Source organism: Prionailurus viverrinus, chromosome A1, assembly GCF_022837055.1.
Source record: "Prionailurus viverrinus isolate Anna chromosome A1, UM_Priviv_1.0, whole genome shotgun sequence".
Lineage (NCBI taxonomy): Eukaryota > Metazoa > Chordata > Mammalia > Carnivora > Felidae > Prionailurus > Prionailurus viverrinus.
The window spans coordinates 188,938,188-188,955,114 of NC_062561.1; the positions used below are offsets into that span (position 1 = coordinate 188,938,188).

Below are 16,927 nucleotides of genomic sequence, written 5' to 3' on the forward strand. Positions count from 1 at the left end.
ACACCTGAAAATGATGCATCTATCCCACATTCTCTGATACTATCCCTTTCCCCAGTCTTAATGGGATGCTTCTAACAAGACTGACTATAGAAAGATTATTAAATTGTTCTTTAAGTTTGTCACAATTCTGGAAGGAAATATCCCCCAAATAGGAAGGAGGTCTTTCTTTCTGCAGTTTTCTAGTTTCTACTTTGGAATTTTTCTTCTAAAAATCTAATATGGGTTCATAACTTTAATATCATGTTAAAACGAATTTTAAATAAAATTGAAGATCTTTTCTCCAAAATGAATTTTTCTGAGGAAATTCATCCACATGCTCTAATTTATGGGAAGGGGTGACCTTCATGGGCAAACAAGACGCAAGCTCTAGAAGTTCATCTCCACTGTGAGTATCTTAATGGAATTTACAGCCTCGCATTTGTCCGAATGTTTAACATGGGGTACAAGGAGTTTCCTTCCCTTTCCCCCTTGCTCACACATAGAAAATGCTAATTTATTGAATGTTACAATCCAAACCCAAAGCTTGACGCACACAAAATCTTATTTTAATGCTCTGAAGAACTATGTGGACTTTACCATACTTTCCATTCCTTAGATTCTACATTCAGCCTCTCTGGCAGACACAAAAAATCCCACCACCACCACCCCCAACGTACACAATTTAAAAAAAAAGAGAGAGGGCCACGCGCATGCTCCCTACTCAGGTCAGCCGAGCCCTCCGCCGGTGGCTCAACGCGCCTGCGTGCAGAGAGACACCTCGCTCTGTCTGCAGGCGGGAACCCACAAGGAGAACCCGGATGGAACCCTGGCGCTGCAGGGGTGGAGGTCGCTGCGGACGCTTCTGTCTCATCGCGCCTCGTAGCTTCCTGCTCGGGGATCCGACCAGAGGAGTCGCCGCCCTGCCCGGTTCCGGCGCCCACAGGCTGGATCCCAGCCCTAGCGGAGAGCGACCTGGAGCCGGAGACGGGCGCCTAAAAGAAGCCCGAGCATCCCTTGGGCCTGCGCCCAGGCTCGGAGACGGGCGGGTGAAGACCGAGCGGAGTCTTCTTTTCTCGCCGCCGGCGTCCGTAGCTCGCCCGGGCCGCTTCCCAATCGCGCCGTCCTTAATAATGCACCAACAGGTCCTACCAGTTACGAGCTGCGTGTGCTTTACATGCACGCTTAATCATTAAAGCTCCCAACAACCCTGTAAGGTAGGTACTATTGTCATCCCCACTTGAGGAATCGAGGCTTGGAAGGGACCCAGCCTCCAGGTGACAAAGCCAGGATCCTAGGCTTTTGCCTCTGGAGCGTGTTTGCTCAGCTACTATATTTCCGCCCCCTTTCTCCGGGCTGTTGCCTTTAACTGCAAAGTGTACTGATGAATCCCGTCCCCCGGACACCCCCACCTCCCTTGGACTGGCATGGGCGATGGCTAGAGAGAAGTTGAGTCACGTTTGGTTTGGAGTTACAGGTTTACCGTTGCACTTGGGTTGTTGTCACTGCTGAAATATATATTTTAGCATTTCCCAAAGATTTCTGTTATATGAATGTTCACTTTTAACTGTTGTGATACCTTTTCATATATACCCTTGTGCCTCATGAACTTGCAAAAACATCTTTGTTATATCACATCTTTCACTCTGCATCTTGAGATAACTCCCAAACTCTCAAAAGAATCATTCTAAAAACGAAGTATGTCTATTTGAATAAGATAATGCTCTTTTTGTTTACTGTTACGGAAAATTCCCCACATAATATAAAAGTAGAATAGTGTAGTGATACGAACCCATCATTCAACTCCAACAGTTACCAACTCAAGGCCAATCTTATGCCTTCTGTCTCCACCCCACTGTGTGTGGCGCGCTGAAGTAGGGTATTTCAAAGGAGATCCCAGATGTCTTTTCATTTGTAAACCAGTAAGTCTGTATCTCCAATAAATGAGGTTTTTTTTTTTCACACAAGCATACCATTATCACATCTATTTAAATGAACAATAATTTCTTACCATGATGATGCCTTTTTAACGTTTACGTATTTTAGGATATTGTGATTACTAAATACCACAGAGGAGCAAATGAAAATTGTGAGGTTCTAAAATGCAAGAAAGCCTCTTGGGTGGTAAATTAATCTTTAAGGATCTTGAAAATTCCTGCTACCCATTCTCCCTTTTTGAGGGGGATAGGAGGCATGCTGCAAATGAATTTCTCTAAAAATTCTTTTGTTCAAAACAGGTACATTGTCAGTCAAAACATACTTGGTAGCATAGTCAGGGTGGATTGGAATAGACCCTTAACTGGTCCTGTAATAATTTCTAATGAGACTGAAGCAAAGCTTTTCCATTCACTTCCTCTGTTCCCCAAAACACACATAGCAAATATACATAAGAGAATATAGAAAGATAAGCATTTTTATGCTGATGTCATAATTTTATTATCAATTAGCAGAGTTTCTAAACAGAGTTGTCCCTCTAGTCTTCATCACTTGACAAAAGAAAGCTTAAGATCAACCTTTAAACTTCAAATCGTCTGTATTGAGTGGCAGACATCTTCTGATTTTTAATTGACTCAACAGACAACTATATGGCATGTCAACTTATTAGTTTACATAGAAATACATTTTAAAGCTAGTTAATTGTGGCACAGCCACTAGAAAGTGTTTTAAATTAATATTCTTGGCTTACTTATTGTGAGTTTTTTTTATGGCCAAAATGGGCATTTGGATTTAAATGTGTCCCTGTTAAGTTATTTCAGCGACATTCTGTAGTGTAGGACTTTGGACACTTAGAGGGTCACTTGTTTATCTGGGAGATAAAACTATTTTCTTTTTTACATATTTATTTTATTACTTTATTGATAGAACCCACAAGTGGGGGCAGAGGGAGAGAGAGAGAGAGAGAGAGAGAGAGAGAGAATCTTAAGCAGGCTCCATGCTCAGTTCAGAGTCCAATGCAGGGCTTGATTGCACACCCCTAGGATCATGACCTGAGCTGAAATCAAGAGTTGGATGCTCAACCCACTGAGCCACCCACATGTCCCAGAACTATTTTTCTAAGGTATATTTGAGCCTATCTGTGGATTATACCTTTGCTCATTGCTAAGGAGGGAGAAAAAGAGAAAAGGCCTGGCTTTCTTTCTTTTTAGGTCCTTTGACTTTCTTAGGAGGCTGTCATCAACTCAGAAACTTAAATGCCTATTAAAGCATTTAGACTTTACTTAGCAACCTAGAATATCTGCAAGCTAGGGGTTGGCCCAAAGGATATGTCTTTATTCCTCTAAATATGACTATTTACTATGATATGTATTCGCATCACCAGGACAAGATTTACAGTCTTTTCTTTTTTAAGTAATCTTTATGGCCAACATGGGGCTCAAACTCACAACCCTGAGATCAAGAATCACATACTGTACCAACTGAGCCAGCCAGGTGCCCCAAGATTTAGAGTCTTTTGTCCTTCTGAAGAAGCTGATTTATTAGTTCTAAAATATGCAGGGAGATACATAATTTCAAAGGAGTTCCCAGTGATTATGATGAGTATCTCTTATTAAAGATTACTGTTCTAGTTACTATTTGTAAAATTATCTAAAATGTTTATGTAGAATACAGATTTTGGGCCCCTACTGTAGAGCTAGGAAATCAGAATCTCTGGGGGTGGGGACACGAATTTGCATGTTAACAAAAAACTTTGCTGATTCCTCCATTTACTAAGGAGGAACCACTACTTTCTGGTTCTTGTCCTCAGATTGAAACAAATCTTAATCTTGGGAATACTGCTTATTTTCATTCCATTGTTTCAGCTTCTTTCTTGACTGCTTTTACTGATGGGTAGTTCTATGAAAAAGCATCATGAAATTCCTATTGTAAAAAGGGTGTCCTTCTATGAGACATTTTTCTGAAGTCTCAGTAACAAGAATAGTTGTGTTTCTCTTGAGCAACTTGTTTTCCTTTTGTGCATGGACAGTATGAATCATGGACTGGTAGTGTGTTACACTTTGGAAGCAAGGAAGCTCTGAGCCAAATCTGTGTCAAAGGCTGCTTAATCAGACCCATTTGAAATTCTCTGCTTAAGTTGGAGTCAAAGCCACTCAAGCATCAAATAGTTTTACAGACTTGTCTAATCCTTAACTACGAAAAAGAACTAGTCACTGTGTCAAAATATGCCCTTACAGCGCTTAGTGAATGATTCCCTTCTCTATATCCTTATTCATAACTGCTGGTGTCGTATGTCCTTGGTGTAGAATGAAAGGAGGGGGTGGTAGTGAAATGCCATTTCAGGGAATACAAAATGTATCAACTTTGTTTGGAACATACATCATTGAGAACAAATTAAGCCATAACTGCAGTTCACCAATAGAGGATTTATGAGTATTGACAAATTATGTGAGTCCACATCTCCCATACGTAGCTTGCTGGCAAGTCATTTATTCCAGGGTATTAGCTGTGAGTTGATAGCTTTAAGTTGGACTGCCATGCTGTCATGGTTCACTTTGAATGGACATGTTATAGGATATTTCTTGACATTGTACACATGACAGGATGGCATGTGATGTGGCTTTGTTTTAATTCAGTTAGCCACTGATTTTTAATGTGTGGGTTATATTTTACTCCCAAAGCAAAATTCTGCAGCATCTCTGGAATACTACCTGAGAATTTTGGGGTGCCATGTCGAAGAAGCGAAAATGGGATGATGACTATGTTCGTTACTGGTTCACCTGTACAACGGAGGTTGATGGAACTCAACGCCCACAATGTGTATTGTGTAACTCGATATTTTCAAATGCTGACCTCAGACCATCGAAATTGTCTGACCATTTTAACAGACAGCATGGTGGTGTAGGTGGGCATGATCTCAATAGCCTGAAGCATATGCCAGCACGATCAGATCAGAGAGAAACCTTGAAAGCATTTGGAGTTGCGTCTCATGAGGATGCCTTATTACAAGCATCATATCAGTTTGCGTATTTATGTGCCAAGGAGAAGAATCCTCATACAATAGCTGAAAAATTAGTGAAACCATGTGCATTGGAAATAGCACAAATAGTTTTGGGACCAGATGCACAAAAGAAGCTTCAGCAGGTACCTTTATCAGACGATGTGATCCATTCTAGAATTGATGAAATGAGCCAGGATATCTTACAGCAAGTTCTAGAAGACATCAAAGCCAGTCCTCTCAAAGTGGGTGTTCAACTTGCTGAGACAACTGACATGGATGACTGCAGTCAGCTAATGGCGTTTGTACGATACATAAAAGAAAGAGAGATCGTAGAAGAATTTCTCTTCTGTGAACCATTGCAGTTAACAATGAAAGGAAAAGATGCATTCAATCTCTTCAGAGACTTCTTTTTGAAGCATAAGATAGCACTTGATGTATGCGGCTCTGTTTGTACTGATGGTGCCTCTTCTATGCTAGGAGAAAATTCAGAATTTGTTGCTTGTGTGAAAAAAGAGGTACCTCATATCGTGATCACACATTGCTTGTTGAATCCCCATGAACTTGTCACAAAGACCTTGCCTACAAAACTGAGAGATGCTCTGTTTACTGTGGTGAGGGTAATAAATTTCATCAAAGGACGAGCTCCAAATCATCGCCTCTTTCAGGCTTTTTTTGAAGAAATTGGAATAGAGTATAGTGTCCTCCTTTTCCATACTGAAATGAGGTGGCTTTCCCGAGGTCAAATACTTACTCATATTTTTGAAATGTATGAAGAAATAAATCAGTTCCTTCACCACCAAAGTAGTAATTTAGTTGATGGCTTTGAAAATAAAGAGTTTAAAGTTCACTTAGCATACCTTGCAGATTTATTCAAACACCTAAATGAACTTAGTGCATCTATGCAAAGGACTGGGATGAACACAGTATCAGCTAGAGAAAAGTTATCTGCTTTTGTTAGGAAGTTTCCATTTTGGCTAAAGCGAATTGAGAAAAGAAATTTTACCAACTTTCCTTTTCTTGAAGAAATAATTATTTCAGATAATGAAGCAGCCAGCATTGGAGCAGAAATAACCCTGCATCTGCAACAGTTGAACAGCTTCTTCCATGGATATTTTTCTGTTGGAGATCTTGATGAGGCAAGTAAATGGATACTGGATCCATTTCTTTTTAATCTGGATTTTGTTGATGATGGTTATCTGATGAAAAATGATCTTGCTGAATTACGAGCTAGTGGCCAAATCCTCATGGAATTTGAGACCATGAAGCTTGAGGATTTCTGGTGTGCTCAATTCACAGTGTTTCCAAGCCTGGCAAAGACAGCTCTACAAATCCTTGTACCATTTGCAACCACATACCTTTGTGAGTTGGGATTTTCATCACTTTTACATTTTAAAACAAAGTCCAGAAGCTGCTTTAATATGAATGATGACATCCGTGTGGCTATTTCAAAAAAAGTTCCTCGTTTCTCAGACATCATTGAACAAAAGCTACAGCTACAACAGAAGTCACTATAAGCTGATACATTTTTTAATGTATAATTTTTAATATATTCTTAATTTCATTGTAAAATTAAACTGCAATGCTGATTCTTTTTATGGTATACCAAATCCCATGGAAAAGTTCGGCTTGTTTAACTTTTCACTTTCACGTGAGGCATGTGAAACTGTTCTGAGAATAAAAACACAAGCAGCAGTAAAGACTAAGTACCACCACCTAGTTGATACATAGAATTCTTCTAATTCTAAGTGTGTGTTTAACCTGATGATGTGATACATAAAGACTCACAAGCACTAGACTATCCAGCTAAATGGTACAGTAGGCTAAGAATGGAGCCAGAGAAAAGAGAAGATTTCCCAGAACATGCCTCTTCATCTTAAGAGTAAAAGTTGAAGGACCAAATGACAGACTGAGGCCTTGCATCTCTGTGAGTGTTGTTATGGGGAGGTTAATGGGATCAGAAGAGGATTATGAAATGTTATAGTGGGAGAACGGATGATTCTAGTTTACATAAGATTTACTTTTAAATGTCTTCTTTGGAGTTAGTCTTACAATGTCCATTCCTCTAGCTCCCGTGCTCTAAATATCATGACATTAATAAATATCCTAATATCCTATTAGTCACTCTTTGTCTTCTTTTAAATTGTATCAGGACCCCAAGTCATTGAAGCTGTTAAAAAGAAGATACCAGAGCCTCACCCTAGAGATTCTGATTTAGCAGGCCTGGGATAAGCTCAGGGCCTTCATTCTTAACCAGCTTTCTAGATGGTTCTGATGGATTCTTTGGACCTCTGGCCTCATCTTATTTTTCCTTTACCCCAGTTTTCTCACTTATTTTACATCTCATGCTATGTGTATTGTTCTAACATAGTTCAAAACTTCTGAATAGACCAGAATATAAATAATAAATAAATTGGCATGAAATCACTGTAGTAATTCAGGGCCATCAAAAAAATCCCTATGGGAATTTAAGTTAATACACTTCTGGATAATAATTTGGTAAAATATGCTTTTTAATTTTAATAAACTTACATTTTTATTTCAAAACTTTATTATCTTATCAAAGTAGCATGCTAAAAAATGGGTCTTATAATGAAAAGCCACAGTTCCTTGCCTGCCCAATTACTGTAACCATCTCTGCTTTAATTTTTTGTGGTTCCACCCTTCTGTGTTAGTAACATGTTTATAACAAACACATATGCCAGTTTTGTGTTCTGTTTTGTTTTGTTTTTTATTAAGTAAACTCTAACATGAGGCTCAAACTCACAACGCCGAGACCAAGAGTTGTGTGCTCCACTAACTGAGCCAGCCAGGTGCCCCAACATATGCCAGTTTTGATTTATCAGCTTTAACTTTTTTAAGTTTATTTATTTTGAGAGAGAGAGAGAGAGAGCACAAATGGAGAGGGGCAGAGAGAGAGGAAGAGAGAGAATCCCAAGCGAGCTCTGTGCTCAGGGATCCATCTCACAAACCCTGAGATCATGACCTGAGCCCAAATCAAGAGTCAGACAACCAACTGAGCCATACAGGCGCCCCAATTTATCAGCTCCTCTAGATAATAGGTAATTATTGAATTTATAAAATGTTCATCTCTCCTATTCCCAATGTTTTATTATTGTAGTATTAATTTTAGTTCCCTTCTTGATTATTCATTGCCCTTTGGGGATTTTTTTCCCTCTGGGAATTTACCTCCTAGAAAGAATTGGGGATATTCACAAAGTTTTATTTATAAGGCAGGTAGTTACAACATTTTTGTAATAGTGAAAAATAGGGAGAAAAGGTCCTGAAGGGGAATGGAATCTGACTTAGGTGCCACCTGCAAATTGGAGTTTGTATTTTCTACACAAAACTCGACTTCATGGCTATCCATCAAAATACTTGTATCAATAAACATACATATATGCTTTTCATCTAAAAACGTAGTTGCATAATATCAATCCTATTTTTTTTCTAGTATAATCTAACATCAAGAGCAGTGGGAAGAATTTCCAAAGCTAATATAGGAATAAATCTGGAAGAGAATGTATAAAGTTTCATACGTATGTGTATCTAAGGATAGGAAGGAAGAAGGATGGGAGCAAGTGCATGTAATGAAACGTGGAAACTAGCAATACAAAAAAGCAGGACTAGAACACAAAGCCAGAAGCAAGTGACCTTTGGTGGCCAGTATTTCATTAAGTCCACTAGAATTCTGTCTTCAACTAAATTCATTAATTTCTGCTCTGGAACAAAAACCCAAAGGATTTTTTTAAAGTTTATCTATTTTGAGAGAGAGAAGAGTGAGCGGTACAGAGAGAATTTCAAGCAGGCTCTGCACCATTAACTCAGAGCCCGATGCAGGACTCAAAACCATGAACCGCGAGATCGTGAGCTGCACCAAAATCAAGAGTCGGACCCTTAACTGACTGAACCACCCACGTGCTCCAACTAAAAGGATATTTTAAAGGGAATAGCTGAGCTTTTAATTCATTTTTGAGTTCAACAGTTCTATTTCCTCCTGATCAAATTAAAGAAACTAGTGTCTGCTAAATGGAGAAGAAACTTGGATTTTTTTTTAATTAAAAAAAATCTCCGACAAAGATACATGTGTTGGCACTTATAGGTCATGTGTTGGTTTCTTTTTCTCCCAAGAAAGAGATAATTTTATTTTTACTATACAATTAAAGTCATTGGAAAATTGCAAAAGGAATCAGGATGAAGACGTAATCTTTATGACCAGCAGATGTCACTCTCTGTACATTATGGGTTGAGAGTAAATGTAACTGCATCATAGATTTTGCCAAATATCTGATCTTAAACATCTCTAGAAAAAGGATTAGTAGCTCAAATTAAAAATGTCCCCCTGTGCCTCTCCTGGCTCAAAATTGGCAGACAACAATGGTGGGGCATTGAGAAACTGGTAGGAAAAAGAACATATAAATGGCTTTTTCTATAAAACTGACTTGAGCATATGAATCTTTTGACATCTTAGCTACTTTTCTAAGCCATCAAAAGCTACCTGAAGTGGGTGGATAGGTCAGCATGTACTCCTTTGCTATTCCATGACAGTTAATAAGGCTAACAGAAGTACCAAAGGCAAAGCCATACCCAGATAATGTGTCTTTTCTTTTTTTTTTAATTTTTTTTTCAACGTTTATTTATTTTTGGGACAGAGAGAGACAGAGCATGAACGGGGGAGGGGCAGAGAGAGAGGGAGACACAGAATCGGAAACAGGCTCCAGGCTCTGAGCCATCAGCCCAGAGCCCGACGCGGGGCTCGAACTCACGGACCGCGAGATCGTGACCTGGCTGAAGTCGGACGCTTAACCAACTGCGCCACTCAGGCGCCCCAATGTGTCTTTTCTAGTGAAAGTAAATTGCTGTCACTTCCATGATAGAAGAGATCTAATGTAATACACCTGCCATTAAGTGCCCATATCAGGGCTCATTGTTGGTCTCTGGTCTCTGCTGTTGGCAGGTCAGGCACTCAGTAGGTCAGTCTTGGTGAGGGGACGTCCATGTTGCTGATCCTGTGTATAAGCCAACAACCTTGCCAACATGGCCACTCTTGTACTTGGGCCCATTGAGCTGTCATTAGGATGACTGGAAAAAGAGGCTAATAGATACATCTTGTCCTAATTATTGAGAGCCTCCTCTGTCTTTATATAGGTTCAGCTAGGCCATTGAGAAGCCCTCAAGCCAAGGTCAGCTGTCATAAGAGACCCATATATACTTTAGTATTCCTGTTACTCTCAGTCATTTGCTGGAAGCAGCCCACGGGAAGTGTGAACCAGCCCAGGTGTGGTAATGAATTTCAGAGTACAACAGCCGGGGCTCATGGTTAATTATGTCCCCCTGTAGTTGTGTGTCTAGAAAGTACATTCTTATGGATGTACAGTGTCCTTTGGTGAACATTCACTGGAGCACGATAATCTTCAATTCTCTGCTTATTCTAAGAGGCCCATCCATATACTTCAACCCCAGATCTTGTCACTTGTCTTATAAATCTGTTCTTTCCAAGTCCTGAACAGTCATCAAACCCTTAGTAACTGCCCTGGGATACTAGAGTTTAGATCATACTTATGGACAGTGCTTGGTTAAGAAATAGTAGACAACCAATTGTACTGCTCAGAATTCTCCTTAGGGTATTTCAGAAATGTACCCGATTGAGGTGGTAATGCACCAGCCTATTGGGCAAAAATAAACTATAAACCAGACCTAAAATTCTTGTTAGTCAGCTGGTCATAAGTAACTGGTCATGTAGCCAAAGTTAAAGACTGAGGAAAAGGAAACCTTGTAACAGGAGTAAGTGTCCAAGGAGTTGACCCTTGCTTTGTGCACTTGCTTGTGCTTTCTAGACCTGCTTGATCTTTCTGCCTTGTATGCCATTTCTCCTTGATGATTGATGGCTGCTGTGCACAGTCCAGTTAATAGCTTGCTGGGTCACACAGCTCCCATGGAGCTGGTTCTCAAAAGGGAAATCAGCTATCTTCAAAAGAGGGTGTGGATTTGCTCCCAAACCCTAGAGGTATATGCTTTGATTCTCCTGTTGGCATTTGCCCAAGGCTCCACACAGAATCCTGATTTGCCGCATTATGTGTCGTTGGATCTGCTGATCTTAAGTTTCAAGTGACAGAGTAGCTAGCGCTACCACATGGACTTTCTACAGAGCCTTTTCCAATCCACCCAAAACGGTCAGTGTTACGGTAAATGGGTCAGAGTGATAGACTCAAATATGGTATATTGCCTATAAAAGCCAAAAGGCCCACCAAGCATCATGCCTCTGTTGCAGTGGTAGGTAATAGAGGATACAGCCACTTGGGTTTCAGCTCGAAAGATCTATTGCAACATGCTCCAGACCATTAGCACATCAGAAACTTCACCAAGCCACATGAGTCCCTGGATTTTTACGGGGTTTACCTCTCACTCTCCAGCCTCACATGCATTTTACTAAGGCATCTCAAGTACTGTTTACTACCTTCATGTCAGATCCAGTCTGCATTTCATCAGTGAAGTGGACCACTGTGATATACTGAAATGTCAGGATGATCCCAGTCTCTGCAGATTATATTGTAACAGACAGTAGGTTAAGGTAGCCCTAAGGGAAGACAGTGGAGGTGGTCTCTTGGTTCTGCAAGGTAAAAACAAGCTGCTTCTGGTCATCATTGCAAATTGATATGGGGGGGGGGGGGGGGACATTTGCCAGATCACTAATGGTATATGAAGGGCCATAAGGGTTATGTTGATTTTCTCTCATAAAGATAGCACACCTGAAACAGCAGCTGTAATTGGAGTCCTCACCTGTTTAAGTTTACAGTAATCCATAGTAAGTCTCAGATCCATCAACCTTTGGCACAGGACAAACAGATGAATTTAAGGGGAGACATGATAGATACCAAGCCTGTGGTGCATGAATCTCTTCAATTTCCTATAAGGATGTGCTGTTGCTTTTGGCTTGCTGCCTTGGTAAGGAGAGGACTTTCTAGGGTCTTCTACTTGACCGTTTTTACAACAATAACCCTCAGTACATGGATCAGAGAGGAAATTTGGGGATTCTGCCAGTTATGTATGTGTAATGTAATTAACATGTTCAAGAACTGGAGATACAACCACTGGGTTCACAGACCTACTAGGCTTTCTTTAATTTTAAGTTGGGCCAATATTCCATTCATTACCTGACCACCATTAGCCCCCATGTTGGCTGGTGGACCATCGTAGTGTTTTGAGGTCCCAGAAATTAGTGCCATTTCAGGACTAGTGCTTATTAATCCCCAACAGATCTGAGGATTTTTTTTTTTTTTTTGCAGTATGCAGTCACCCCATTCAAGACTGCAACTCTCTGAGGAAGTATTGAAAGAAGGTTTATAGTATCTATTGTGGCAGTTTTGAGTTCTTAAGAGAACTCAGCATGTCCTTCAGTCAAGGGGCTCTGGGTCTGACAGCTGGTTTATGTCTGCAAGCTGGAGAAGAGGCTATGACTCTCTGTCTAGTGACTTTAGTCAGACTTCTGAGCACCAGACCTAGAGTTTTTCCTATTGTATGAATCAAGTAATATTTAGTAGACTTCCCATCTATTTCATTCCTAGGTCCCTATACCAACTACCTACTGCATTAGAGTTCTCCAGAGAAACAGAAAGAATAGGATGTGTGTATATATACATAGGAAGAGATTTATTATAAAAAACTGACTCACATAATTATAGAAGCTGGCAAGTCCAAAATTGGCAGGGTGGGCTAGTAGGCCAGACAGGCAGCAAAGGGATCCAGTTTGAAGACAGTCTGCTAAAGATTGCATTCTTGATTGGGAAACTTGGTCTTTTTATTCTATTCAGGACTTCAACTAATTGGGTGAGGCACACTCATCTTTTGGAGGGCAATCTGCTTTACTCCAAGTCCACCAATTTAAATGTTAATCTCATCCAAATATACCCTTGCAGACACACCCAGAATAACATTTGCTCAGCCAATTGACACATAAAAGTAACCATCGACAGCTACTATCAATGATCCCTGGTGGTCAAAACATTCTGAGGGCTGTTTTGTCCCTGCTGTGTATTATGTTAAGTGCATCCGCCTTGTTTCTAGCAACTGAACACTGCCATTTGGCCTCTGCTACTCTACATCCCTTCAAACCCAATGAAATTAATGAACAGCATTGAATCAATGACAGCATCTTCTACCATTATACCCACTAACAGAGAACAACCACCACAGAGATTTTCAAGAATATGGATGATCTCTTTAATGTATTGCTCAATACCTTAGTGAAGGAGTGTCCGCTGGGTCCTCTTCAACCATACCCTAGGGGACAGTAGTGGGTGAGGGAATTTGAAGGTCACACACAGTGTATTTACCCCAACATTTCTCTCTCCCTAAATCTTTTAATTTCTTTCTCTACATTATGCCAAGGAAGTTCTGGGATTTGAAACTCCTGATATTCAGGTCACTGTTGAGTCCAAATAAGCAAATTCTTAGTACAGGTTACCACATTAGAGAACCCCTGATAAGTACACCCATATCAGTCATTTGGCTGTTATATTCTGCTTTCGTGGGTCTAATGCTCTTAGACTCCCATTCCACACATATTCACTCGGTTTCTGCCTATATAAGTTAGAAAAATCTTGCCGTTATCTTGGATGATAAAATCTTTCCTTCAGGATCAGACTCTGAACTTGTTTCCTTGTAATACGCAGGATCTGACTCTAGTTATAGGCCTAGTGGCAACATGGAGCAGTGGCATAGATCTTGAAGAGCAAAAGCGACTCCTTGAAAAGCACCTGCCTCAGGTGAGGTTGTTACACAGACTTTAAGCAAAGGAAGCCTAATCTCAGACACGGAAGGTGAAGACAAGGAAGGTTCAGAGTGACTTAGGGGTTAAGATTTTCAACTTCCTCTAAGCCTGTGCAGATGTCTTCATCCCAAGTCATGGAATCAGACACTGTCCCAATTCTCATCCAAGCTTTCAGTGGAAGACATAGACTGTGAATTCAATTTACATTTAAATTCTGCAACCCTCACAATTAAATATTGTGTCTGAGTTTGCAGCTACAAAAGATTTGAGGTACTTCTAGGGCTGCCATGGACTCTCCCTAACCAGGACTTGAGCTGAGACTTTGAAGACCCGAGTATGTCGTTTTCTTTGTGTAAGCACTCCTGCATTCTTAGAAGAAAGCATCCCACCCCACAGAGCTCGAAGTCCTCATTATTCCCAGCAGCCACTTGATCTCCCAAGGCACCTGCTTCAGGAAGTTGTTCGTCACAATAATCTGCAGCCAATAATTTGATTAATCAGTACCACTCTGTGCCATGGGTTACCAGCACCCCATTGCCATGACAAGAAGCTCAATATCACATTCAAGTCTAAAGACATATCCAAACACCTGCAAAAATTGCATCTTTGGGCATCTGTTTCCTGAGAATTCTGGTACCAATTTCTGTATCAGTCAGGAGACACAAACTCTACTGATTACTCTCACAGAGAGAATTTAATATAAAGAATTGTTACCCAGGTATTAGAAAACTGGAAAAGCAAAAGTAATACTGTAGTAAAAACATAGAAAGCAGTTACCAACCTGAGGGCCGGAAGAAAGAAGAGCTTGGGATTAATAAAATTTGGTAGCTTGGATAAAGGGTCCCATGGAGCTGGGACAGGAAAGGCATCTGCAGGCTGTTACCAGTATGTCTGAAGAAGCATAATGAGGCTGGTTCTGAAATTGTGAGGAAAAATGTAAACTTGAACCAGCTGCTCCCCTAGGAAATAATTCTGTCATTGCCAGAGTGAGGAACTGTTGTTTGGGTGACACTGACTGTAACAGGAAGCAAAAGAGAAAAGAGCAAGATCCTTGCCACTCCTCTAGAGTTCCAGTCTCCCTCTAGTGCCTCCTGTTGGCAGACAACAGAAGGCCAGCTGGCAAAGAAGAAACCATTTGTGGAGTCCCAGCCTGGGCATCATAGAGCAGCAGCATTTGACGCTAAGAAACTATAGCTTAATAGCTGTGTGTGTGTGTGTGTGTGTGTGTGTGTGTGTGTGTGTGATACTTCAGCATGCATCTCTGGACGATAACTCCCTAATACTAATACTCAGGTCATATTCAAAGTTCCTCCAATTGCCCCCCAAATATCTTTTTAATTTTTTGAAACACCTTTTAGTTTTTTTAATGACATTAACGTTTCAAAGAATGTTCCATTCTCTGAATTGTTTTCTCTTATATCATTTAACCAGTTCCTCTGTTCTCTATTTTCTGCTAATCAGAATTTAGCTATGAAGGCTAGATTATATTCAAGTTAAAATCCTTAATGCATCATATAATGTCAGACTGTTATATCCTTGGTAATATTGAATTTCCTTACATGTTAACAGAGCATTCCCCAAATGTCTCCATTTCTTAAGAGTGTGTTTTATTTCTAATACAGAATACAGGCATGTGGGAAATGGAAAAAGCACAGTGAAGGCCGTGCCCCCCACCTCATTTCTCAGCCCCACATATCCTCTCCAGAGGCAGCTGCTGTTACCAGACTATCTTTAAAGAGATAGTTACACATAAACTGTGTGTGTGTGTGTGTGTGTGTGTGTGTGTGTGTGTGTGTGAGAGAGAGAGAGAGAGAGAGAGGGAGAGAAGCTTTATTCATAAGCAATAGCACGCATAAGGATTTTTTATTAAAAATTTATTATTTTTTATTTTTATTAAGTGAATAAGACATGTAGAGAGCTAAGTGTCTTCTGAGTGTTATTTCAAAGCAATCTGTAGAAGTCTTTTGAAATACAAGATTTAGAGAAATTAGTCTCCTTTCACTGCACAATAGCAGATAGATTAAAAAAGAACTTCCTATCCACTAGCTAAATCTCACCTATGCAGTTAAATTATGCCTTGTTTCCTCAGTCTGGGAGTTCTGCTTTTCTTTCCATTATTTCTCATAATCTCCCCTCAAATTATGCAGGCAAAACGTGGCAAGGCCTTGGTTTCTTTACTCATTCCCATGCTGCTCTCTCTCAGAGCTTGATTCTGCAAATCCTTAGACTTTCCTAGCAGGGCATGTCCCTGAAATCAAATGTCTGTTCATTTCTGGTCCCCACACTGACTTGAAAAATGTCATCAAGAGCTTTTTGCATTAGACTCCAAAATGTCTCTCCAACTGAAGTCCCTCGAGTTACATCTGGAAAGTGGTTGGATCTTTTCTGGGTCATTTCCTGTTGAACATAAGTGGTATCTATTTTGGTCTGACTTCATTTGTGCTGGGACTTTTGCAGGCCCGGGGCTTTAACTCTCCTGAAACCTTAGGCCAAAGGAGCCTCTCTGAATTCTCTGGTTTTTTTCCTTCCTGCAAAGACTGATTGAAGTCTTCCTGCGAAGATTTTGTGGAAGCCCTTATCCCGCTGACTGTGGCCCCAGTAGAAGAACTTAGGGCTGGAGAAGGGCTGTGCTCTCATCGCACCTCTGGCCCCCACTCACTGTGTAACCTTGAGAAGATGGGCTGCTTCTGTGCCTCCATTCCTTCAGCTGTATGATGGGAGAAATACTAGTCCCAAACTTGGAAGAATAGAACAGAATACTCTGTGAAATGTTTTTTATTAACAGAAATTATATAATTGTGTGGGGGGGGGGGTGTCACTATTATTAACTCTCTCAACTCTCTGACACATCCCCAGATCCAACTCATCTATCAGAGCAAAGGAAGAATTTCCAAGAACTGCAACACAGTATATTCTGTATTTTTTTCTTAATTTTATTGAGGGGAAGGGTATACAATAAATACTAGATTCCCATGGTTTAAAAGTCAAATTATTCCCGGGCGCCTGGGTGGCTCAGTTGGTTAAGCGTCCGACTTTGGCTCAGGTCATGATCTCATGGTTCATGGGTTCGAGCCCCACATTGGGCTCTGTGCTGAGAGCTCAGAGCCTGGAGCCTGCTTTGTATTCTGTGTCTCCCTCTCTCTCTGCCTCTCCCTTGCTCACACTCTGTCTCTCTCTCTCAAAAATAAATAAACATTAAAAAAAATTTTTTTTAAGTCAAATTATTCGAGGAGTGCCTGGGTGGCTCA

At 40.5% G+C, this 16,927-nt stretch overlaps 1 protein-coding gene across 2 annotated transcripts; it reads left to right on the forward strand.

Annotated features, from left to right (window-relative positions):
* The first annotated feature begins 771 nt into the window (after positions 1-771).
* FAM200C (family with sequence similarity 200 member C) lies at positions 772-14,861 on the forward strand. Of its 2 annotated transcripts, XR_007154344.1 has the most exons (4): positions 772-1,193; positions 4,593-6,836; positions 11,699-11,704; positions 14,851-14,861. XR_007154344.1 is itself a non-coding variant. In XM_047868679.1 (2 exons), the coding sequence occupies exon 2, from the start codon at positions 4,642-4,644 to the stop codon at positions 6,424-6,426; it is 1,785 nt and encodes a 594-aa protein (XP_047724635.1). In that variant the 5' UTR covers positions 772-1,193; positions 4,593-4,641; the 3' UTR covers positions 6,427-7,727. The 2 variants fall into 2 exon arrangements, 1 of the variants encoding a protein (XP_047724635.1); XM_047868679.1 differs by lacking the exons at positions 11,699-11,704; positions 14,851-14,861 and having other exon boundaries at positions 4,593-7,727.
* Positions 14,862-16,927: the final 2,066 nt, after the last annotated feature.

Coding starts and splice junctions, on each gene's coding strand:
- FAM200C (XM_047868679.1), top strand. CDS start 4,642: ATGTCGAAGAAGCGAAAATGGGATGATGACTATGTTCGTTACTGGTTC.